At 31.5% G+C, this 27,925-nt stretch overlaps 1 protein-coding gene across 1 annotated transcript; it reads left to right on the forward strand.

Moving 5' to 3' along the window:
• Positions 1-7,953: 7,953 nt before the first annotated feature.
• On the forward strand, positions 7,954-27,861 carry LOC119671054 (casein kinase I). The gene is made up of 4 exons (XM_038081554.1): positions 7,954-8,198; positions 8,585-8,755; positions 26,751-27,525; positions 27,588-27,861. Exons 2-4 carry the CDS (start codon positions 8,677-8,679, stop codon positions 27,760-27,762), a joined length of 1,029 nt encoding a protein of 342 aa, XP_037937482.1. The 5' UTR covers positions 7,954-8,198; positions 8,585-8,676; the 3' UTR covers positions 27,763-27,861.
• The last annotated feature ends 64 nt before the right edge of the window (positions 27,862-27,925 follow it).

A 27,925-nucleotide genomic window follows, 5' to 3' on the forward strand; every position in this document is an offset into this window, starting at 1 on the left:
TACGATAAGCATTCCAAGTAAACGTAATGCTTATCTGGTAATAGACGCATCGAATACGTTGCCTCTGAAAACTACACAAACTGACAAAAGCTTGTCAAACATTGCACCTTCAGCAACTTCGCTTGCATTTTCCGACTTAGCGAGTCCAAAAAATAAAATAAAGGTCCAAACAGGCATGGAACGCTATGTAAATATGGAACGCAAACTTAGTCCTCAAAAAAGCAATTCAAAAGGTGCTAAAATAACTAAAACCATCAAAGATAGTGCAACTACAAACATTCTTTCTGGCAATAGATTTGCTGAATTAGCTGAAACTACAGATGAAGCTAATCAGCCTATTAACAAAAATTTTAAACCGCCTCCAATCTACTTGCGTGAACGCAGCTCAAATAAGCTAGTTACAATCCTTGCAAGTCTGATAAATAATACTTTTCATATTGTTCCTATAACTAGGGGCAATATACACGAAACCAAAATCCAAATCGACACTGAAAACAATTTTAGAGTCATAACCAAATATTTCGAAGACAGCAAAAAAAATTACTACACATACCAATTAAAGAGTAGTAAGGGCCTTGTTGTCGTAATTAAAGGTATCGAATCAGATGTAGAACCCATTGAGATAACAAATGTCCTAAGCGAAAAAGGCTTTAGCGCTAGAGCAGTAATAAATATTGTTAACAAAGATAAAATCCCACAACCTATGTTTAAAGTTGAACTTCACCCGGAAGTTTCTAAGCTTAAAAAAAATGAGAGCCATCCCATCTACAACCTACAGTATTTACTTCACCGCAGAATTAGCGTTGAGGAGCCCCACAAAAGAAATGGTTCGGTGCAATGCACAAACTGCCAAGAGTATGGCCATACTAAGTCATATTGCACTCTTCGTACAGTGTGCGTAGCTTGTGGCGAGCTTCACCATAGTTCCGAATGCGATAAAAAAGCATTAAAGGATACCAACTCCAAAAAATGTAGCAACTGCAGTGGAAATCACACTGCAAACTACAGAGGCTGTCCTATTTATAAAGAACTAAAGCACAGGTTAGCTCTGCAGAAAGAAGCGTTGCGTAATTCTACAAGAAGCAACACCATTAAATTAGTTGAAGTACCTCAACCTTTAACTTCTAAGCCTGTTACACCAGGTGTTTCATATGCTAATGTCGTTAAATCTGACAAGCAACAAGCCCCTCCAGTTCAAAGTAATAGTTTGGAAATAATGATCTCCACTCACTCAGAGCTTAACTCAGTTCATGTCAATCATGCAAACTACTCTTAACGAGATAGTTAAAATGCAAAGCCAATTAATGCAAATGTTTTTGTCTAAATAATGAGTACTTTAAAAATTTGTACATGGAATGCAAACGGCTTAAGCCAACATAAACTTGAACTCACAAATTTCATGTCCCGAGAAAGTGTAGATGTTATGCTTTGCTCAGAAACACATCTAACTAACAAAAATTTCTTTTCTATTCCTGGTTATTTATTCTATAAAACCAATCACCCAGATGGCAAAGCACATGGTGGTACAGGTATTTTGATACGAAGGCGTCTAAAACATAATTTTCTAGGTACATATGCTCATAATTATATGCAAGCCACATCAATATGCCTTAAGCACACAGGAAAAAATTTAACTTTATCGGCAGTTTACTGCCCTCCTCGCTTCAACATTACTGAGACCCAATTTACGGATTACTTTTTAACTCTAGGTGAAAGATTTCTTGCGGCGGGAGACTACAACGCCAAGCACACGTATTGGGGTTCACGACTCTGTAATCCAAAAGGAAAACAGCTCTACAATTCAATTGTAAATACAAAAAATGCACTAGACGTAATCTCTCCTGGGCAGCCAACATATTGGCCTGCTGATAACAATAAAATACCAGACCTAATACACTTCCCCGTATCCAAAGGCATAAGCAAAAATTTTATCTCAACATACACTAGCTGCGATTTGTCTTCTGACCATTCTCCAGTTACATTTTGCTTACTTGATGGTCCTCAGTTATATGACTGTTCCTATAGCCTTACAAGTCCTAGAACAAACTGGCTCAAATATAAAAAGTATATTAACTCACACATACACACAAATTACAAGATAAAGTGTAAGTCTCATATTGAGGACGCAACCTCGGTTTTAAACTCAATTCTGATTTCAGCAGCAGAAAACTCCACCCCTAAAGGCAATAAAATTTACAGATTCAATAGAGTTCTTACAAATAGTGACATAGAGAATTTAGTTTTACAAAAACGTAGATTAAGGCGTGAATGGCAAAAATCTAGGTCCCCTTTAGCGCAAAACTTATTTAAGGAAGCCCAAAGGAGACTTAGATCTGCATTAAGCAAGGAAGTCAAAGTCAGACAATATAATTATATTCAAAACCTATGTCCAAATGGCAAAAACCATTCATCTTTGTGGAATGCTAGCAAAGGTATAAATCCTCCCATAGACTCCGATTCTCCAATAAGAAACTCTCTTGGAAACTGGGCGCGAAGTGATGAAGAAAAATCTAACGTTTTTGCTTATTACCTAAAAGAGGTGTTCCAACCAAATCCTGCAACAGGACAATATGACTTTCCCACTCAAGATCCACCAGCACCATCTATTGACATGAATATCACGGCCAATGATCTTGTCCAAATAATCACAAATAAGTTAGATTGCAAAAAAGCACCGGGATATGATAATATCTCACCCATCATGATAAAAAACTTACCCCTTTTGGCCATAAATTTCATCACAAGACTTTTTAATGCCATAATTAAATTTGGCTTTTATCCAACAGAGTGGAAAACATCCATGATTATTATGATTCATAAATCAGGTAAAGACCCCACGCTTGCCTCTTCATACAGGCCAATAAGCTTACCGCCATGCCTTTCTTTCTAAACTCTTTGAAAGAGCACTGCTTTTAAAGCTAAAACCGTTCCTTGACGTTCAAAACTTAATACCGTCCCACCAGTTTGGTTTTAGGGAAAAACATGGAACTATTGAGCAAGTGAATCATATAACGAATGAAATAAGACACGCATTTGAGCTCAGAGAATATTGTTCCGCGGTACTCCTGGATGTTAGACAAGCATTTGATAAAGTATGGCATAATGGACTCATATATAAGATACGCTGTTCATTACCTGCAAATGTCCACTCAGTTTTAGAATCGCATCTGCATAATAGAAGCTTTAAAGTGAAATGCAAATCTTATACTTCTAATAATTTCCCAATAGAAGCTGGCGTTCCACAAGGAAGTGTTCTTGGCCCTATATTGTATGTACTTTACACATCTGATATCCCGATAAGTAGTTCAGTTATCACCACAACGTTTGCCGATGATATGGCAATTTTATGCCGAAACAGAAACGCTGTGCTAGCTTCAAACCAACTTCAATCTCACTTATATCGGGTGGAGAAATGGTTGTCAAAATGGCGAATTAAAATTAACGAACTAAAATGTAGACACGTCATTTTCACCTTAAATCGGAGTACATCTCCAACAATTTTACTAAACAACATTCCCATACCACAAGCAGATAATATAACGTACTTAGGTATCCACCTAGACAGACGACTAACTTTTCGCAAACATATTGAAGCCAAAAAATTCAGATGAAGCTTCAAGCCTCTAAGTTGCATTGGCTCATTAATAGCAGATCTTCCCTGTGCCTAGAGTATAAAGTATTCTTGTATAACAGCATCATAAAACCAATATGGACTTATGGTATCCAGCTATTTGGCAATGCTAGTGCTTCAAATATTGAAATTATACAAAGAGCTCAGTCAAAAATACTAAAAATTATCACTGGTGCCGCATGGTATATTAGGAATGAAAGTATACACCGAGATCTACAAATTCCCCTAGTTTAAAAAAAAAAAAAAAAAAATTTATATGCAATTATTCTCACTTTATTATTTGAACGCACAACCGCACAAGTGTAATTCCGCGTGCATAAACAAATAATGCATTTCTTCGCGAGGTAACGGCTCTGCCGTGAGCTTGGCTTGACTTGTGCTGGCTGTGCGCGTGGATGTTCGCTGCTGGCTCTGCTGTGCTGACTGTGCGTGTGGATGTTCGCTGCTGGCTCTGCTGTGCTGGCTGTGCGTGTGGATGTCCGCTGCTTCTTTGTTTATAATATATAAATAGATTTTTATGCAGACGATTTTTAGTAAAAATGATAAGTTTATGTAGGGCGGAAATTTGTACATAATTCTGTCCTTACATTACGACACTTGGTACTGGCAGCACTATTAATCAAATTTGTACTAATCTGAGAATCACCGAAATAGTTGATTCTCTGCTTAGTTTCATTTTTGTGTGCAAATTTTTGTTGTAATCAACTACTAAGCAACTAATCAGTTGCCTGAATACCCCTATTGAAAAGGTAAAACAACTTGATCTCCTTTGGCAGCCAAAGTTAAAAAATGCACAGAAATGTGAACCTGGCTTTAATTGGGTAGTTTATTTCACTGAGCTATCGCCAAATGATGTAGTATAAAAAGTTGAACATGAAAAAGATGTTTTTAACTTTGTCAAAGAAGCCAATCTTGCAAGTTTTGCAATGTGGTCACTTTGATTGTGTACGTTCTTACTATTATTTAATGCAAATAGCAAACTAATTGAAAGAAATGATCAAACATGTTAGGATGTTACTGATAATAATAATATTCGTATGCTGTTGTCTTCATAACAAATATAATTTTTGATTTACCTTTTAATTCAGATCTTGTAATGATTGTAAATACGGTTTTAGTACTTCATTAATAAATAAAATAAAATTTAATTTATTCAACATATTTATTTTCTGAATTTTTTATATATAAACCTGGCTAGATTTAAGTTTACTTTGTGACAAAGACTCTAAATGATGGTGGCCTAAATAACTTCAACATAAGGGTATCATTAGGACTGGTGGCACTCTTTGCACCAGTTGCTTTTAATAATTTGTTTGTAAAATACATTGAATATTTTTTTAAGCTACAGCATGTCTTGAGTCGAAAATCACTGTTCTAATTTATGCAACTTTTGCAAACATTTTGTTGTTGAAGCCGAGATAAGTCCTTTGATTTATTGGATCTTACTTGACCTTTTTTTCTTGCGAACGGCAAAACTTCCACTGAAGTTTTTAGTGACAATGGTTAGTTGATGATGAAGTCCGAGACAAACTCAATAATTCCATAGATTTTTACTGTACTGTGGCATGTTATGAAATTTTTTATTTCGAAAACGCAACTCAAGAGGTTTTAAAAATTTAAAAAAGACAAAACATTTTTTAAATAAACTAAAATCATCTACAACTGTAATAAAATATGTCGTAATAAGACCAAAATATTAGAAACCAACACTCAATCTCATACACAACGCTTTTAATCCACTTTTAATAGTAAAAACAAAAAATAATAATTTTGCGTTTCTTACAAAAAATTAGCAAATACAAAAAACTTAAATGTTATATTTAGTTTTTAACTTTTAATTGTGAAGATCCAAGAAATAATTCAATTACAAATCAATAATCATTTCATGATATATAAATTGTATAAATATATGATTGTATAAATATATAAAAGTCTTAAAATTTACTTCCATAATTTCTTAATAGACATGTTCGTCTCTGAATCCTTCTGCATAACTTTAGTAACAGCCATTTCAAAATCTTCTTAAGTAACATGCACACGACGCTCACGCAATGCTTACATATCAGCTTCTATACAAAAGCCTTTAGCTTCTGCACCAGAAGTTCCCGATATAATTTCAGCTATTTTACGCAAATTAATACAGCGGGTCAAGTTAATATAAAAACACAAATGAGTTTTGAGAATATCTAAACGGGTTTCTTCATTTGGTGACAGAATTTCACTTTTTTTATTATGGAATTATCCTTTTTTACAACAGCTCTAAATATTTCGCAAGAATATCCCTTTTGGCATAAAAGCTCGCTAGTCAAACTGATAATTTATGGTATTTACTGAAATTATTTTATAATTACCTTTGGATATTCTTCTAAGAATCTCTTTATCAATATGTCACAACGATTATTTAATTAATTCGAAAAATTCCATAAATAAAAATGCTTCATCAATTTGCTCCGCTATTGCAAAATATGTAAACAAAATTCTGAAATCAAAACATACTCACAGCTGATATAAGCTGTCAAAATGTAACTCGCACACTCCCAATTGGTTTAGCATCAAGTTAGGCTAAATCAAATGGGAAATTTTTTGGGATTTTTTGCACTGCACACACTTAGCCATTTATCAACACGTATCGACAGGTCACTACATTATCGACACAACTTAGAATTTCCCTCATTTAGAATGCAACTTAGCCTAACTCGCACACGTCCTAAATATAGAAGATTAATACTAAATAATTATAATAATAAAAATAATAATAAAAATATATTTAAATTGTAATTTAAAAATTAAAAATACAATAACAATGATAGTAAGATAAGCAATATTGTAGATATGAGTATAGGAAAGCATACAAAACTCGTGCTTTTGATTTCGCGTTCTATACGAAGGCAATATGTTCAGAAGAATATTTCAAATAAATGTTTCAGTGTGAAAATAATATGTTTTCTTTTGTAAGCATGTTGCAAAAGAACAAATAAAATAAGCACTAGGTTTGATGGCAACTCTGAACAAAATGGCGATTTTGTTAGGTTTTTATGTGCAAGACACGTAATAAAATTTAAAGTTGAAATTTCGAAAATGAATAGTAATTCTTTGCAATTATTGGTGAGAATATTTTTTATACATGATTATATATAAAATAAAAATTTTTATGCCTTTTAACAGTAAAATAATAAATATTATAGAAAAACAGTAAAAAAATTAATAGAAAATATAACGCATTTGTTGCGAACAATGACGAAACGAAATTCGAATAATTAACAAAATTATTAATAAGCGATTTGAACTGCTTATTAGTTAATCGGTTTCAAAAAGGTTGGACTAAATAAACCAACAGTATTGTTGTTTCATGTATAATTTTGAAAATAAGCACTTGTTCTTTTGTGATATGCTTATAAAAGAAAAGGCCTATAGAATATATAATGTCACTGTTTACTTTTTCAAATGTAAATAAAATCAGCTACTTACGTACGGACTAATTGCAGTTTACCTTTAAGTGCAGGGAAAAAAAATTACATGTAATTCTTTATATATTCAGGCCGTGTGCGTGTTCGAGTAAATTACCATAAAGTAAATTGAAATTACATAGGGATTTTTTGCACTGCACTTATGTAAATATTTATTGGACTTATTTATTACATTTGGTTAAAAGTTTTCAAATTTATTTATTTATTTATAAAACATCTTATAAAATTTTCACAACACCTAATATAGTGAAATCTAATTTACTTAATTTTTGTCTAATTTACCCTACTCGAAATTCCGGTAAATACCAACATTCGCTGCCATACCGACATAATTTATTACTTCCCTCAATTTACTACAATTTACTCGAACTCGTATTGAGGTGAATTGAAACAAAAGTCTAATTTTAAACAATAGGAACCAAAATCATAGCATTGATTGCTACCAAATCATAATTATTATTGGTAGTTTTATTATTTGTAATGGTAATATAATTAACATAAGATGGGAAAAAATAGTTTTATAAGCATGCATTTGTGTTAAATCTCGTATATATATAATATAATTTTTATAATAAATTTGCTTCAGAATGTCAAATGTGACGTTTACCAAATTTAAACTTACCAAAACTTATTAAAAGAATTCCTACTACTTCACATGTGTTCACGAACGTAATATTTAAGCGCCTTTTTATGTACTCAAATTATAAGTAAATTAAATAATTTAATTTAAATTAATAAATTTTGGAATTATGAAAGTTATTTAAAACAGTTGCTTTGAAATTATTTGCAATCGCCGTGTGAGTACAAAGTTGCGACATAATATGTGATGGATTGGTAGCATTTATATAATTTGTAAAAAAGTAAACAATATGGCATTCTTCCTTCTGTTGAAGCAATCATTTAGAGATAAAGTAGTCGGGTTTTGTTAAAAATACGTGAAGTGGTTTTCTGAAAGTGGCGATTTTTCATAATTTGTCTTGTGATAAAATATAATAAAATGCTATGAAATTTTTTAACGATTTCCTGATATATTAAAATACAACTAAGAAAATTTTAGTACAGCTAAAAAATTATAAAGGTTCATTTCAACTCAGCATTTGGTAAGATGAAATGCAGATACATAAAGTGCTTATATACTACATAACAAACAAGTTTTCACCTTTGATTTTACTTGTATATTTTTTAACATTCGCATCTATATAAAAAATTATAATAAATTTGTTTTAATCAGCTTTTTTCTATTTACAAACGTCAAGCGTGTTTAAATTAAAATAATTTAGGTTAAATTGAGAAAGCTTATTATTAAAATAGAAATGTGAATTTATATATATATATATATATATATATGTATATTTGATGTAAGATTCTCTACAGTTTATTTCAATCCTTGTCACAAGAATTTTTATTTTACACTATATGTTATTCTTAAGCCTTTTATTAATAAAAACTTTTAATTTATTAATTATTTTTATAAATTTATACGCAGATATTCTTTTGCGCTGATATTGTAACTATCCAAACAAAAAAGATCGGTCTCTACGAAATCTATTTTTTTTGTCGCAATTCATTGTATACAAAATGGAAAAACTAAGGCTTATGAAAGATAACCGTTCCGAAATAATTGTTGGTGGGAAATACAGAATTATACGAAAAATTGGTAAGTGAATTTAAATTTGTAGTTTTATACTTGATTACAATATAATTTACCCGAAGAATATAGATCAGTTCACCTATTCCTTATTTTTTATGGTAATTCTTACTTAGTATGGGTTAAGAGTAAAAAAGCACAACAATAGCGACGCAAACCGGTAGCTGGGTTTCTTCTTTGGCTGTAAATAAAATTATGGATATCTGCGATTATTATTTATTCGTAAATATATACGAATATTTCGTATTTATTTATACGAATATTTTGTATTTTTTGTTACCTCAGGTTGCTAATAATTTCTTTTGAGTTTTTCTGCATTTTGCTTCTTCATTTAATTTTTCTATTGTCCTTAATCTAGCACAGTTTTTTCTACTTCTTAGCCAATATGGTTATATATAGTGATCTCTCTGCGTCCTTTCATTTCAATACATTTGTACTATATAATAAATGGCTTAAATCTATGTCTAAGAATGAAACCACTTCGGTTACTTATTATATTGCAATGTTTGTTTTGTGGTGATTACCATGTGTAAAGCTTTTTTCAGTGTAATTTAATATAAATATTGAATCCTCCCCTTGGGAAAGTAAATTTAGTATGTTGGCGTGTTCGTTTCCTAACCCTAATTCAAACTAGCTAGTTAATTCAATTGTTTTATCGGTGCCCAATTTTGCATGTAATTCGCCAATATTAAATATATATCTTGATTTTTTGCCAATTTGATCACACTTTTTCCTTTTGTATTAACGTTTTTTATTTCAATGTCAGTACTATTGGCATTTATCACAATGGGCCTATGGGCCTAAGTGGATCCCCTTGGGATCGCTGGTTTAACCTAACTATTGGCATTTAGTGCGTAAATTTGTATGGTGTTTAGATTACAATATTTTCTTTTGAATTTAAACAGTATTACCTTATCAGAAAATGGTATCGTCTTTTAACATTATTGTAATATTTATCCAATACTATTATTCCAACACCTTTTCTATATCTATTTCTATATGCCAATTATTGAGTAATAAAATCTTGTACCATCTTGTTGATTATGTCCTGATGAAGACCACTTTGCTTCATTCAGTATTTTCAATTTTTAATCTTTTAAAAGTATTTTCCATTTTCTTATTTTTATTGGTGTCAATAATTTTAATGGGTTTACTATATCATATATTAAAGTACATCTTGGTTTGAAGAACCACGTAACAGCCTCATTTTAACATATCTCATATCCTATTGTAAAAAGCTTGTAAATAAATCTTTATTTATATGCAGTATACCGTCTTGTTTTTTTAGTGTGAACCAAAAGGTTGGGGAACCCGCTGTAGTTAATTTTTTTGTTAGTCATATACATTATTTCTCTTAGCTGAAATAATTTTAGAAAAGAAAATGCTTGGTATAGTTGAAATAAGGTGGTCCGATTGTAGAGAATTTGTTCCGATAATATACGTAAGTATATTTCTGTGGCAACCAAAACAGAAACATTATAGGTTGGTTAGATTACTCTTTCCCATTATTTGAAAGAGTTAGTTATTTTAACTGTTTAATTGCCAATTAAACTCAATATTAATCAAGTTTATATACCAACTGTTGACATGGATCATGCAATTGAATCTTACTATTCTAAACTAAATAAACTTATACGCCCAACAAACTAGACGAAATAAACAGTTGAAGGCGTTTATAATGCTAAAGTCCTTTTTACAATAATATTTTTCAGAAAATTAAACATGCAGCTTAATATAACAGCATAAATAATAAAATAGTTTATAATAAAGTTTACACTTTCTATGTATTGTGATAAACATAATTATTGGTACAGCAAGCATATTGAACTTTAACACTGTTTTTGTCCAGTTAATATAGCGATTTTAAATTAACAACAGGTGCCTTCGATGGCTCGAAAGTGTGGCAAAAAACAGCTTATAGGCGCTAAGCGAGACATTGGCATCACTGTTGCAATCTATCAAATGTTACGTTTTGGCAAATAGCAAATCTTGCATATGTGCACATAATGCAAGCAAATTACATTTTGTATAACAATAAAAAATAAAACCAAATAATCTAGAGTACAAAGAAGCGCTATGCTCATACAAACGAAATACCCACTTTATTTTGCTAGTGGATTTATAATAAATCCACCCAACCCCATGCAATATTGTTCGATCGAGTCACAACTGGTATGATTGTGACTCTATCCACAATTGTTTTTATACGTATGTTTCTTTTGCCTTTCGTGTTTTTGTTTGTCTATTTCATTAATATACAGCGGCCAAAAAAAGTATTCATCATTAACTAAAATTTTATAAAATGCTGTAATAACAACAAAACGAAACAAAAGAATTAAAAAATAATAATGCAGTTTTCAACGTTTGTATTCTGTTCATTTGTTGTAATTGTGTTTACTCCAAAAATTTAAAAATTAAATAACAAAAAAAGCAATTCTATTGCGAAATACCAAAAATTAAGCAAAAAAAGTATTCGTTATTTATGCATTAAGCTTGTAATTTTGGTAAACAAAAATGGGGAAAACCCATTTTTTTTATTTTCTATGAAGAAAGCAGCGTTTGGCTCCTTATTATAAAGTGTTTTGTGTAGTAATATCTTAATATTTCCAAAATGGCTCGTAAAGGAAGAAAAGTTTCTGATAGAGTTAAAGTACTTGTAATTAAACATTATAGAAATGGATTGAAATTGGTGAAATAGTAAATAGACTAAGAACTACCATTCATTACATTATAAAAAATGAAAAGAAACAAAATTGGTCGAAAACAATCAAAGATCCCGTCGTTTTAAAGCACTTTCCAAAGTGGATGAGCGGTGGTTAGTACGCCAAGTTCAAAAAAATTCCAAAGCAAATGCAATAATTTTTTGTAATAATGTTCAGAAATATTTGGGAAAAGAGGTCACACCACAAACTATTCGCAATTTGCTTAAATTAATGGTTGTAGAGGAAGAACTTCACGAAAGATATCATGTGTAAACAAAATTAATAGAATCAAATAGCTACAATTTGCAAAAACTTATGTAAAAGAGCCAGAATTGTTTTGGTACAATATAATTTTTGCTGATAAGAGTAAATTCAACCTTATTGGGTGCGATAGCAATGTAATTGTGTATAGAAAACAAAATACGGAGGTGCAAGAACGCAATACAGTTTCTACTGTTAAACATGGTGGTGGCGGTGTTATGATTTGCAGATGTATGGTGACATCTGGTGTGTGAAATATCGAAGTAATAAGTGGAATAATGGATCATAAGTTATATATCGATATATTAAAGAAAAACTTGAGGTAAAATGCAGAAAAACTGGGCATTGGGAATGATTTTCAGTTCTATAAGGATAATGATACAAAGCATTCTGCGTTAAACACTAAGCTTTGGTTATCATATAACCACCGAAAAGTGATAAAAACGCCTCCGCAGAGTTCAAACTTAAACCCAATAGAACATCTTTGGGGTCATTTGGAGTCCAAATTAAGAAAACACAGCTTTTCAAAAAAACAACAGATTAAACAGATTTTAATGGACGAATGGGCTAATATAATTCCAGCTATGACAGCAAAATTACTCCAATCTATTCATCATCAATGTTATTCAAGAAAGACCGTGAATTGGTGGAACATAACTATAAAGTGTGGTTTAAAGTAAATAAAACAGCTTTCAATGATGCTCTTAACGATTATATTATGTTCGACAATAAAATTTGTTAATGAAGCTTTCCTACAGATGACGATATTATTAAGCATTATAACTCTGGATTACTGGATTCGATTCTAAGCGCAACGGAAAGTGATGATGAGGGTTCGGTGGACGAATTTGTTCATAAGCCTTCCAAGAATGAAGTAGAAGACTTTTGAATTTTGAATTTCTGAATTTTTATTTGCAAACGAATGATACTATAACTGATGATCACTATAAAGCTTCGATAAATTGAAATCTATTTTTACTAAAAACAAAAAAAAAAATTAAAATCCCAAATCCTGATTTCTAAATATTTTACTTTACTACAACTTCTGTGCTGTGTTTGATTTTAAATAAATATATACACATAGTAGAAAAAGTCTACGGATATTTACAAAATTTTTTTTAAATTACGCATAACTTTTTTAATTTTTACTCAAATATCCGTAGACTTTTTCTGCTTCAAAAATTGCTACTTTTGCATATAATTGTGTTTAATTTTTTTTTAAGAGGTGCTGACGACTACATCGAGCAGCTTCTTCTATTACTGTTGGCACGCTCAAATCTCTATGAAGGTTAGCATTTTTCATAAACCACGGTGCACCTGTTATCATTCTTAGAGTTTTAGATTTTAGCCTTTGCAGTTTTTCAATATTTGATGGCATTGCTGTTTCTCACAGTTGAATTCCGTAACTCCATATAGGTTTTATTAGCTACTTGTACAGCAGAATTTTGTATTCAAGTGGTAGCTTAGATGATGTGCCCATAAGCCAATGCAATGAACTTAATTTTATATTTATTTGTGTCTTTTTAGCCCCTATGTATTTATTCCAAGTTAAATCTGTATCTAGGTGTATCCCTAAATATTTTAAATAGTCGCTCGAAGGTACTTTTTGCTCATTTATTGTAATATTGGGACAGTTTCTTGGTCTTAGAGCAAATTTTACATGGGTACATTTTTGTTCATTGACTTTGATACGCCATACTGATAACCATTGCTCGAGTTGGTGAACATGATCTTGAAGCATGCGTTGTGCCATTGCGGGGTTTTTGTGTGCACTTACTATTGCTGTATTGTCAGCAAATGTTGCAGTTAAAGTGTTTTCCGAAGTTGGCATATCACTTGTATACAGTAGGTATAATAGCGGACCTACTACACTTCCTTATGGAATTCCTATTCTGATAGAACAAGGTTCTGAAGCAAAGTCTTTATATCTTAAACTAAAACTTCTTTTACTTAAATACCAGGTGTACCGGTATGAAATGAGCGTTTTTTTGGTGAAAATAGAACACTAATTATTAACAGGAAAGTAAAAAACATTTTATTCAAAGTATTGGTCATTGCTTTCCACACATTTTGACCACCTTTCTGGCAATTTGTAGATACCACGCCAAAAAAATTGTTCACCCAAATTTCGACCTCCTCGTAGGAATCAAAGTGCTGCTCAGCCAATGCGTGTCCCATCGATGAAAACAAATGGTAGTCGGATGGAGCCAAGTCTGGTGAATACGGCGGGTGGGGTAGCAGCTCCCAGCCAAGTGTTTTGATTGCATCGTCATTTGTTGTTCATAGCGACCAGCATTAACGGTTTCACCAGGTTTTAGGAGCTCGTGGTACACCACACCTTTCTGGTCCCACCAAACACACAGCATTGTCTTCTTGCCGAATCGATCTGGTTTTGCAGTCGATGTTGATGGTTGTCCCGGATTAACCCATTATTTTTTTCCGTTTAGGATTCTTAAAATAAATCCATTTTTCATCGCAAGTAACAATCCAATGCAAAACCGGTTTTCTTTCGTGTCTTTGAAGCAAAATTTCACAAGTGTTTTTTCGGTTTTCCATCTGTCTTTCATTCAATTCAAGTGGCACCCATTTTCCAAACTTTTGGATCTTTCCCATAGCTTTTAAACGGTCAGAAATTGTTTGTTGTGCAACATTTAACATTTCTGCCATTTGCGTTTGACTCAAAGTGTCATCTCCATCCAATATCGTTTGCAATTCGGCGTCTTCAAACTTTTTTGGCAGTCTTCCACGTTCTTCATTTCTCACATCAAAATCATTATTTCTAAATCGTTGAAACCATCTCTTGCATGTTGATTCTGATAGAGCATGATCACCGTATGCCTCGACAAGCATTCGATGCGACTCTGCACCACTTTTCTTTAAATGAAAACAAAAAATTAATGCTTTCCGCAAATCATCACTTTCTGGTACAAAATTCGACATTTTTAACACGATCAAAATATATGATGTCTGTTCAATGACTTGATGTATACTAAATATATTTCACACATGTCATAGCAAACAAACAAAAAAAAAATGGCTCGTTCACAACAAATGTTCCCTGTCGGAACATTTGTATCTTTACGCTCACTTCATACCGGTATACCTAATAGTTTCTTACCAAGAGGTGAGCGTTAGCTGGCATGAGTGTTGTAATATTATGTATTAAGCCTTCATGCCATATTTTATCAAACGCTTCGGCTACATCTATTGTACGCTACTTGGTGCTAACCCAGATCCTTAATCCGTGTTAGCTTGGTAGCCTATTTTTGTGCGTAGAGTAGTTTGAGCACTTGTAACCCAAACTACTTGTAAAAGAAGGGTTAAAGCCCTTCTTTTAAAGTATAACAATAATCGCACGTCGCTATACCTTCAAAACCTAAGTTCATGTGATACAAAATATTCCCTTTGGAAAGCCATAAAAAAGAACAACAGACCGATTGTCTATCAACCACCTATACGCAAAATCGACAACTCATGGGCAAAAAGCGATATTGAAAAAGCAGAAACATTTGCGTTACATTTGGACCAGGTCTTTAAATCAAATGATAACCAAAATATGCCTGATGTCATGAATCAAAGGATTAATTTTCTACAAGAGCCTTATCAATTGGAACTTTCAATTAAAAGATATACTATTAATGAAGTTAGAGATGTAATAACAAAGTTAAAAGTAAAAAAAGCTCCAGGATACGATTTAATCACAGGCATGGCCTTGCAGCAGCTCCCACCAAAAGGATTTGTATTTCTCACTCATCTATTTAACGCTGTGATAATAAGGGGGTTTATTCCGCCACAGTGGAAGATAGCACAAATCTCCATGATACCGAAACCAGAGAAAAGCCCAGAAGACGTCAAATCATATCGGCCAATAAGTCTACTTCCGATCCTGTCAAAAGTTATGGAAATCCTGTTTCTAAAGCGCCATACTCCGTTTATCCAACAAAACAGACTCATACCTGACCATCAATTCGGCTTTCGCCAAAAACATAGCACAATAGAACAAATTCATAGACTTGTCAGACATATCCATAGTGCGATAGATGGTAAAAAATATTGCACTGCGGCATTTATAGATATTTCACAAGCTTTTGATCGAGTATGGCATGAGGGCCTCCTGTTCAAACTAAAACTGTATCTACCTCTAAATTTTTTCATATTTATAAAATCATACCTCTCGGCTAGGCACTTTTTTATTAAGCATGGAAACGAAACTACAGTACTTCATGATATAGAAGCAGGAGTACCTCAAGGTAGCATAATGGGACCAATGCTTTATCTTTTATTTACTGCGGATCTTCCCCTTACCGATGAGAGTGTTATCGGTACATTTGCAGACGACACAGCTATTTTATCAGTTGACAGTGACCCAATCCGTGCTTCCACCAAACTTCAAACCTGCCTTGATAATGTTGCTCTCTGGATGATAAACTGGCGTATCAAACCGAATGAATCAAAATCTGTCCAGGTAACATTCACTACAAAACGTTCTACGTGCCCGCCGGTCTTAATAAACAATACTCAATTACCACAAGCTGTAGAAACAAAATACTTGGGCATACATCTGGATAGTAAGCTAACCTGGAAATCGCACATATTCAAAAAGCGTAAAGCCTTGGGTCTTAAATTACAAAACTTATTTTGGTTCCTCAGCCGAAATTCCAAACTGTCACTCGACAATAAGCTGCTTATATACAAATCTGTACTTAAACCTATATGGAGTTATGGGGCCCAATTATGGGGTACTGCAGCAGACTCAAACCTGGCAATTATACAGCGCTTCCAATCTAAAACACTACGAATGATCACAAACGCACCTTGGTATATAACGAATGAACAGCTACATAAACAATTACATGTTCAAACAATCAAGGAAGAAATAGCAAGTATTTTAAAGAATTACGCTCAACGCTTATATATGCACCCAAACCCTCTGGTTACTCAACTGATGTCCCCTTCCAATACCTTTACAAGGCTGAGAAGAAAAACATCGCGAGACATTTTAAATATGTATATGTAGACAATACACTTTTATTTTAAATATATATGGATATGTCACTGGGCATAGTCCATACGTGCCTTTCTTTTTATATCGTAATAACCATTATTACGATTTAAATTTATATATATTACTTATTGTCATTCATTCCTGACAGATTGTAATAAATAAATGGATTTCAAAAAAAAAAAAAAAAGATTAGTTTGAGCACTTGAAACCCAAACTAATCGAGATGAGAGAATAGAGATATGATATCAATAATTAAGTCGTATTGATTTTTCTGTATTTTCTGAACTTTATTTGAATTATTTCTTCTATTTATACAAAATTATTTCATAAAAAAGCTATTAAATTATGCATTAATTAACAATAAATATTAATGCATAATTCACAAATAAATAAATTTGCCTACGCTGTGCTGACATAATTATAGGCCAACATATTACACACTTTCTTCAGTGCATTGACCAACAAGAAAAGCTGATAATGCAAAATTGCACTTTTCGTTGGTCAATGACTGGTCGCAGTGTTGTCCCAAATAATATGTAAGCACATGTAACCAAATATCATAACAAAAACAAAAATATAAAATAATATTAATTAAATACAAACATAAACATCTATAAATATAGAAGTACAGTATTGTTTATATTTTGAAATGAGTTTCTAACGAATGATACAATACGATGCACTTGTGCAATTGTACTATGTTTAGCTCTGAAGCCGAATTGATGTTCCGGAATTATTTCGTTAGCTGAGAGGATTGGCGTTATTTTTGCTATTAGCAGCTTTTCAAATATTTTTGATAATACTGGAAGGATGCTAATTGGTCTGTAAGATTCTACTTTGGTTTTGTCCTTCCCAGCTTTAGGTATCATTGTTATTTGTGACATTTCCTAAAGTTTGGGATAATAACCTGTTCGTAAGATAGCGTTGTATAAATGCCTGAGATGTGAGACATTACAATATTATCAATATCATCAAATCGAATCGAATGGCAGTTAATTGTTAATAATCATTACGGAAATCTTCTAAACAATAGTGTTTAAGTCTTTTTTGTATTATAATACCAGTACCTCCGCGAGCCATACCTTTAAGATGCCTAGTGTCATAAAAGCAGTAATTTGGAATTTTGAAAGCGTTTTTTTGAGTAAGATGTGTTTCAGACACAAGCATAATACAATTGCATTACTAATTGAAAAATGTTCAATTTCAAGTTTACGGTTGTTTATACCGTTTGCATTCCAGTGACATATTCTAATGGAGTTGCTCATTTCTTCATTATCTGAGCTTGCATTAGAGCACTTTGATTTTTTATAAGTTCTTGCATCATGCTTTGCATGCTACACTAAAAAAGATTAAGGCTTTGAATCAGAGTATTTAGCGTTTCTTCTAAATTACCTACTGCCGATTTCGCCAATTGTTGAGGTTGAACATTTTCTCTTAATACATTTGCATAACTTTTGCCTTGAGGTATTATTCAGGGTTTGAATTTACTACTCCGTAGCAGCAATAGTAACGAAAAAAATGCTATGCTCTGCTTCTACTCTGAATTTGACGGAGCACTTATGAGAGCAGAAGCACAAAACAAGATTTGCGTTGCTCTGCTATACTATGCTGTTTGATTTGTTGAAGCACGAAGCAAGAGCAAGAGCAAAAAATTAAAATATATGCTACTGATATTCGTAGCAGTTGTCAAATTTTAAAATTGTTGCTCTTGCTGTTGCTGTGCTACGAAACAGAATAGTAGCGGAGCAGAGCAAAGCAAATTGTGTTTTGTGTGCATGCTACGGCTACTGCTCCCGTAGCAATTACTACTGCTCCGGAGCAACTACCGGTAGTACTCCGCAGCATATGCTTCATACTTTTTGTAAATAAAATAAATAAAAAAGAAATGTAATAATTGAATTTAAATTATTGGAACTGTAATTTATTGAAAAAAAAATAGTGGTGATCATATCTTTTTATTCTTATTCAATATTCATATAAGTATTTTATAATTAGTTTATTTGTCAGGGAAAAATAAATCTTATGTAATTAAATAAAATTAATTAAAAAACTAAATAAAATTAGCAATCTTTTGAACAAAATCCTTCTCTATACTTCTTGCTTACAATATGCATAAATTAATTTGATTTTTGTTTATTCATCTTCATTTTCTTCGAATAAAGGCAAATTTTCTATTGACTGATCTAAAAAGGAGGGATTAAGTTTTACTAGCAGTATATTTTCTAACGTGTCATGATTAAGACGATTATGATTATCTGCCAAAATCAATTTTAAAGATGAAAATGCACGTTCTATGGTGACCTTAAAAAAAAAATTATAACATTTAGATGCAATAATGGATGATGAAACTTACTTGTGTTGGCGGAATGGCAAAGCATACTTTACTAAGTGCATAAAGTTCTGGATCGCTGCACTGTCTTTCTTTCCAAAAATTTAATACATTTAAGTTAGCCTTCATGAAAAGAAGATTTAATCTCTCAATTTTTGAATAAACATCAATCGATTCATCAGTGGGTACTAAATTAGCAGCTATATATTGATTGAGAAGGTCGTCGTCATCTTCTTCCAGCACCTGTACACTTTCCGTTGCCGTTAAGTGGGATGGATTAGATGAATGAAGAAGTTTAGGGTCATGTGATTTAATTTTTTCCCATAATTTTTTTAAATAAGCTACAGCTTCAACCCTCTGAGAATCATTTAGCATTTGATGAAATCTTGGGTCTAAAAACAAGCAAGCATCCAAGCTTGCATTTGATAATAGTTTATGAGTCCTTGTTTCTATGCTTTCCATTAGACTTTGACCAATTTGAAAAATAATTGCATTTTTATTTTCTGAATGTGATGCTAAAATTTTACTAGTAGATAATTTACATTTCAACCACAAAGCATAAAAATTTCCGTAATGTAATTGTTCTTCTTGAAACTTCACTATAGTTTTTTGTAATGGATTAAGAACGGTTGAGTAGCTAGCAATAAAATCCCAAAAACACTCATTGGCGTCGAAATTTTCATCTTTCGTTTACTTTTTTTTCTGATGCAATATGACTTAATATGTCTTTTGCTTTATTAAGCCGTTCAACCATATGGTATGTTGATCCCCATCGAGTAGGACAGTCCAATTGGGGTAATGGTAATTTTTTGAATTCAAATATTTCTCTATACCCGTTTGATGGTTTTCTAACGTATTTAGTCATATTGCGACACTGAAGCAAATATTTTCTAATATCTGCATTTTTTGTTATATCAAGTGTGCAAAGTTGTGCTGTGTGAGCTGCACACCTGCATATTTGTATTTCACCTAAACGTACATCTATCGATTTTTGAAAACTATCAATATTTCTTATAAACATATTGTTGTTATCTACTTCAGACATTTCAATATCGTCTTCGTTTGTACAATATTGGGATAACAACTTCGTTGTTTTTATTATATTGTCCCCATTATCAGATGTAATTGACACAATTTGTCCAATTTGGATATCATACTTTGCTAACGTTGATAAGATTTCTTTAGCAAGATTATTAGATGCACTTGCATTCGGTCCTTTAAGTTCAACCATTCCAAGTATACGTGATCTTATTTCATTTTTGCTAATAAACTGTGCACTGATTCCAAATATGTTTCTGGAAAGTCGAGTACCACTATCTATTTTTAAAGATAATAGGCGATGTTTCACCTCATGTTTAATTTCTATTCTAATGTTTTCCGCTACTAGTTTTAATACATTTTTACATTTGTTACCATTTAGATAAAAATTTTTTTGATTTTTGACTGTAAGGCCTTGGCATATGGGATCGATTATATTTCTCATATTCATATTTAAAACATTAAATGGAATGCTATCTTCTGTTACAAGTCCAATGTACGATCGAAACAATTGTTTTTTGTTAATTTCCACTTTAATTACTTGTTTTTTAATATTTTTAATAGACTCAACAGAAGTTGAATCATTTTCTTCACTATTACTATCTAAACATATTTTATCCAATTGTAATAAATGTTTTTTTAAATTAAATATGCGCTCGTTTTTTAAAATACGACTGCATATCTTACATTTTAGATATCCTTCGTCACTGGGATCAAAATATTTTAAAACATTAATGTTACTCTTATTACAAGCCATTGCTACATATGAGATAGTGATGTTGCTACATATGAGATTTGATGTAGCCATTGCTACATCAAAATAGTGAAAATATTTAAATAAAAATAACGGAATCGTAAACGGTAAAACTCTATCGCAATTTTTCAGCAAAAAAAAAAAAATTGTTTCAATAACAGAAAAGTATGAAGCATATGCCGGAGCAGTAGTAATTGCTACGGGAGCAGTAGCCGTAGCATGCACACAAAACACAATTTGCTTTGCTCTGCTCCGCTACTATTCTGTTTCGTAGCACAGCAACAGCAAGAGCAACAATTTTAAAATTTGACAACTGCTACGAATATCAGTAGCATATATTTTAATTTTTTGCTCTTGCTCTTGCTTCGTGCTTCAACAAATCAAACAGCATAGTATAGCAGAGCAACGCAAATTTTGTTTTGTGCTTCTGCTTTCATAAGTGCTCCGTCAAATTCAGAGCAGAAGCAGGAGCAATAATAAAAACTATGAAATAGCATAGCATTTTCAATCACTGGTATTATTACTTCTGGATTGCTTATTTGTTCTTGGAAGTAATTTTTGGGTGGCACAATACTTGATTGATTTTTGGGAAGAGTTCTCTGCTCAACTGCACCAAATACAGTACAATCTCTATAGTATGTTGTATGGTCACAATTGCTGCATTCTTTTGCATTTGCATCTTCCTTAGGTTTTGGGCATATGGAGGATTTGTGTAGATCTGCACATATTACACATACACTGGGTAAGGTGCAATACGTTCGAGTATGACCAAATTCTTGACAGTTAGTACATTGTATTGGATCTTTCCTTTTGAAGGGTTCTTCTACTGTTATCCTTCGATGTAAAAGATAACGAAGATTGTAAATTGGATGCACTTCTCCTTTAGCGAGTTTTTTTGCGTTTGGCGCAAGTTCTACTTTAAATATTGATTGAGGTATTTTATTTTTATTTTAAATATTAAAGATAAAGATTTATATCAGATTCCAGTACGAAATTTTATATACTTTAATTACCACATTTAAACCTTTGCTACGTCTTAACTGATAGGTGTAGTAGCTTTTGTTATTGGCATCAAAGAAGTTTATAATTTTTCTATAGTTATATATAGTTAACAAGATTGTATCTCTCTATTCCTGTCTGAATTTTATTGCCGCTGTCTTGTTTAGTAGCATTTTGCATATTATTTTTATCTTCAATATCACTTTATCTTTAATATCACTTTATCTTCAATATCGCTTTATCTTCAATATCACTTTATCTTCAATATCAAGATCACATTTGCGTGCAGAAGAAGACGGCAATAAATTAGTAAATTTATTTGTTTGTATACTTACTCCCTTAATAACTTGTTTATTTCCACGCTCAGGGGGAGAACGCGGAACACTCATTTTAGGGTTTTTTTTGTTTTAGTTTAGTGCAATCTGTTTGTTGTTTTTAATTTATATCGAAATTAAAAACTGAAATAATTCAAAATTCGCTTTCAAGCTCCAACACAAGCAATGGATTTTTAAGCGAATTTAAGCAAATTTTAGATTTAAAGACCCGCACTTTCTCTACACTATTTGAAAGCAGAGCAAACAAAAACGCATCTAGAACGCAAGAATTTTTTATTGCAGATAAAACTAATTAAAAAATCTGAATTAAATCGGAGTTTTCTTTGAAGAATTACTTATTAAGTTTAAAAGGCAATTAAAATCAAATCTGTCAGTAAATGAATTGATTGATAAAATGGATATTACTTATAATGAAAAAGTGCTCTCTAAAATGCCGATTAAATCTAATTGAGAAGCTACAGCTGTCTGGAATTTGAATGAACTGCATATGGTTCAAATTATTTATTATAAACCCATTGCTATGTATTTACTTCTGAGAAAAAGTTGTATTTATACAGCGCTTGAAAAACAGTCCCCAAAATGGACTCGATTGAAAAGCAATGCATTTTAATGTTTAATGAAATTACTATAATAAAAATTTAACTTACAATATTTCTGCAGACATAATTTATGGGTTGGTTGATTTAGAAAATAAACGGACAGATGAGATAGGTATGGATATTTGTGTTTTTATGTTGAGGGAGCTCCTAAAGTGGAAATTCGGTCTGAATTATTTTGTAATGAATAATTCAAACAATGGAAAATAACTACGACAATTATTAAATAATAATTTAGACTGTGCACCGCAATTAGGATTGTTAACGCCCTTAACTCTTTCCAAAAAAGTTGGCCGCAAAACGAAATGCCGTTAAACGAAACAAGCAATTTCATACAAATGTATGGAAAATAAATAAACTGGTTCCAAAAGAAAAAAAACCTATATATAACCACTTCAAAAAAAAAAATTTATATTTTAGCACTATATCTGATATACATATATTTACTGATATAAGTATATATATTTTTAAGATCTTGCTCCAGTCTTCATGATTGCTTAAGAAAGAAATTTAATAGCTGTTTGACTTTTTTTTGTTGCTCTTATATAAATTTTTCATATGGTTACATAGCTTCGTTTCTTTTCTGGGAACGTCTGAGCTTTACTAAGGAAGTGATTTTGCATTCTTAAAGTCACTGAGTACTTAATTAATTTTATCAAAACACTTTTTCAGTATTTGCGATGTTAATTTAACACTATTATCTGATATGGTTGCCTTTTCCATATCGAAGTCTTCTGAATCATCTAGCTTCAGCAGTTTCTCATTCGTAAGCTGTTTTTTGTCATTTCTTAAAGGCGACTGTAAACCGAGGTATGGATGTACCATGTTTTCATTACGTACTTGATCGTTAACCTAATTTAATACTTTTTTTGAATACAGCGTTGAATATAATATATTATCGATAAAATACAAATTTACATCTGATACACTTTTTGTTATCATCAAAGTTTCTGCTCTCTCGAAAATTGCTTTCTAAGTAAATCTGAATTTTAGTTTCACAGTTATTACCTCTTGTCATTATGACAATGTCAACCATATTTTCACCTACAAATGTCCGAACGGTAGCTTGTAGGTTATATGATACCTTTATGGGGTTTTAAAATATTATACATCGGCTGATGTCTGTCTGTAAAGTAAACTTACTTTGAACTTCAATAGATGTTAGTACAATAGTATGAGTTGCTTGGCTAAGAGACGGTGATAATGCATCAGAGTTTGTGCTGTTTTTCAGGTATTGCAAGATAAACATTCATATTGTCGGGAACACTTACCGAAAGTCTACGATCTGGGACGGTATTTCCTTTAGATCTTAAGATTTGCATATATATTTAAATACGTATTAAAGTTTATATGTCAGAAGTTTTTTTTAATTTCTAAAAAAAATATATAATGAAATTGGAAAGGATACATGAAAATTATGCTTAATTAAATTAATTTCTAAATAAAAAAATAATCCAAATATAGATAATTAAATAAAATAAACTAAACTATACTAAAATAAAAATAGCAATAAATTAATATAATAAATTCGTAGGAAAACAAAAGTATAATAAATAATTAATGCATATATTGATTTTAATTTCTTAAATAATTAGTTTAATATTATTTCATAATAAGTAAATTTATTATTATTATTTAAAAACAAAAAATTAATATATGATCTGGTAATGCTGATGTTTTATTCCTGTTTGGGTATCTTCAGCGTTTATATTTATTCGATTTGTTGTGTTGTGAGACTTCTTGAAACTTATTATTAAGCTTTCAGTTCATATTTTATAACCCTTTGTGTCAGCAATTTATTGACGGTTGCTCTTTCACTATTTTGAGTTTTGTTTAAAACGTATTCAATTATTATTTTATAGTTTTTGATTTAAAGAGTTTCGGTGTCTCTCTTTTAGCTGTTAACAACATAAAAGAAACTGTTATTATTTACTAGGTGGATTGATAAATACCCGGCCTAAGTAATAAAAACGCATTTATTTTGTAAAATTATATTTTATGCTTCAATATAGTCCCCTTTTGGCTAGACACATCAAGTCCAACTATATTCCAACATTTTTCCTCCAAAAGATACTTTAGTTTTGCATTCAACTTTAACCTTTGATGCAAAATTTTTTATCTGGTGTCATCTTTTCAAGTTTGGAAATGGGTAACAGTCATACCGTAATTTATTTAATTTTGACGTATTTGACAAATGTAGCTTTTTCCTGGTTTTCTCATTCAATCGACCAAACAAAAAAATGAAATATAGTCTAATGTTATTGTTTTTCCTTTTTCCAAATAGTTTATGTAAATTATTGTACTTGAATCTAAAAATACGGAAGCCAAAAGCGTTTCAGCCGATTATGGAGTTCGTGGTCGTTTGGGAGCACTACCCCCGCGATTTACCCATTCTCTGGCTTGTTTTTCCTCAGGTGTGAAGTGATGAATCCATGTTTAATCAATTTTCACTATTCGAAGCTCACAATCAGCTAGATTGTGCATAAACATTTCCAAATCATGTATTGAATGGAAGTTTGTTTTTACCCAAATATTCATGTAAAATATTCGATACTCGTTCATACGATATGTTTGTCATCTTTGCTATCTCATGTAATTCTAGTATATAGAATTTAACAAGATTTTATCAAAGGAAAAACTAAATTTGTGTGGAGCATTTTAAGAACACGTTCGTTTGCGTTTTATTAAATTGTTAGATATGACATGGTCTCATTATTTTCATTCGAGACAAAAATCATCGCATATTATAGTCGTATCTTATCGTATTATCGAATCTAATGTGTTTAAACAGCAACTGAGCTGGTTTCTCATCTCGGGTTACTACAGTTGAAAAGTACGCATTTTAGTGGGGTTATAAATTGTTGACAATATTTTTTTTTTTTGTGTAATGTTGAAATGATAATCCGTTGATTTGTGTATTTCATCTTTGTAAGTTGACAAAAATTAATTTTTGAAGTCAGAATTTGCTTTAATAATCTAAGTTTTTATTTGTCATAAAGTTAACGTTTTTGTTTCTCAGCTATCATAATTTTTAATTCAGTCAACAGTTTGATTAAGCTGTTGATATTTAGTATTATGTAATGGGATATCAATAGTTGACCTTACTCAATGTTAAGGCCGCCTTTGATGACTATTGCATTTATATTCTTTTAAACACTAATGTTCCGATTTAAATGAGCTAACCATTGCATTGTATGAGTCAGAAAACGATACTTCTGACACAAATAATTTGCCACTATAAATTCGGTTAAGAGCTCATGTGGTGTCAAATATATTGACACCACATATACACATGAGTTTCGGGAACAGGAAAAAATCGCACGGATCGAGATCTGGCGAATATGGTGCCTGAGCGATGACAGTGGTGGTCAAAAAATCGCGTACAACAAGAATTTTCCATAGTAAAAATCGCTAAATGCACTTAAGGTAGTCTCACATTAACAGCTGCTGTAAACAAACTAACTGACAAATGGCGCTCCAATTTGTACCATATGTCAAGAAAGGGTGTACCAACATTACAAAAAAAATTTTTTTTGAAAAAGGTCTATTACTTAAGGAGTAGTTAACAAAATAACAAAATCCGGATACTTTTTGAGCAGAAGGTATCATTTGATATGTATAAGCTATCTATTGTAAGACTTAGGATAAGTTTTAGAGAACAGTCTGATGTAGAACGCGGTCTGGTAAAGATATTGTAAAAGACAAACGATACATAATAAATAAATGTAGTACTCATATACTAAAATAAATAATGTGTTATCAATTTCAGGTTAACTCCACTAATTTGCATTTAGGATACCTTTTGTAAATGTTTACCATCCCCTTTTTTAGTTCTGGGAAGTAAAATTTCGTTCAAATTATTATAGTTGTAATGGTTTTATATACTTTTCTTGTCATTGTATCATTTAAGAATATTTTTTTTTAGTTATATATATATGGTTTGATAATCAAAACTTAATATTTTTTGTTTTCATTTTTATTATAGGAAGTGGTTCATTTGGTGATATATATCTTGGAATAAGTATCCAAAGTGGTGAAGAAGTGGCTATAAAAATGGAGAGCATTAATGCGCGTCATCCTCAATTACTTTATGAGGCAAAACTTTATCGCATTTTAAGTGGAGGCGTTGGCATACCTAGAGTTCGTTATCACGGCAAAGAAAAAAACTTCAATACTCTTGTAATGGACCTTCTAGGACCTTCTTTGGAAGACTTATTTAATTTTTGTACTCGTCATTTTACAATAAAAACTGTTTTAATGTTGGTTGACCAAATGATTGGACGTCTGGAGTATATTCATATAAAATGCTTCATTCATCGTGACATTAAACCTGATAACTTTCTAATGGGTATCGGTCGTCACTGTAATAAATTATTTTTGATCGATTTCGGATTGGCAAAAAAATATCGCGATCCTACAACTCGTATTCATATACCCTACCGTGAAGATAAAAATTTAACAGGAACAGCACGTTATGCATCTATAAATGCTCATCTGGGAATTGAGCAATCTAGAAGAGATGATATGGAGTCTTTAGGTTATGTTATGATGTATTTTAATCGCGGCGTGTTACCTTGGCAAGGAATGAAGGCTAATAATAAACAACAAAAATATGAAAAAATATCAGAAAAAAAAATGTCAACTCCAATAGAAGTCCTGTGTAAAGGATTTCCTGCTGAATTTTCAATGTATTTAAATTATTGTCGTAGCCTGCGCTTTGAAGAACAACCTGATTATATGTACTTACGGCAGCTATTTCGGTATGTAATTTTATTATTTGTTTTTTATGCAAGCAAAATGATTTTTAATTGTTTATTTTTAGAATTTTATTTAGAACCTTAAACCATCAGTATGATTATATTTATGACTGGACAATGTTGAAACAGAAAACTCATCAAGGTCAACCCAATCAAATTTTATTGGGACAGGCAGAGCCTCGAAATGATCGTGACAAAGAAAAAGAAAAACAAAGTGGAAAACAAATGCTTACAGATTAATTATTTTTTTAATATGAAGCAAGAAGAAAGGAAATCACTGAAAACTAATTCTATGCATATATCCTGATATATCTATATAATATGTATGTTTATAATTATTATATACTTTGTAAACAATACTATATGTTTGCAAAATAATTTTGCATTAAATATAATAAATATC

This window comes from Teleopsis dalmanni, chromosome 1 (assembly GCF_002237135.1).
Source record: "Teleopsis dalmanni isolate 2A chromosome 1, ASM223713v2, whole genome shotgun sequence".
Lineage (NCBI taxonomy): Eukaryota > Metazoa > Arthropoda > Insecta > Diptera > Diopsidae > Teleopsis > Teleopsis dalmanni.

Excerpts from the sequence above, each read along its gene's own strand:
- LOC119671054 (XM_038081554.1), top strand. The coding sequence starts at position 8,677 with ATGGAAAAACTAAGGCTTATGAAAGATAACCGTTCCGAAATAATTGTT. Across the intron at positions 8,756-26,750 it reads CAGAATTATACGAAAAATTG|GAAGTGGTTCATTTGGTGAT; the intron begins GTAAGTGAATTT and ends TTTTTATTATAG. Across the intron at positions 27,526-27,587 it reads TACTTACGGCAGCTATTTCG|AATTTTATTTAGAACCTTAA; the intron begins GTATGTAATTTT and ends GTTTATTTTTAG.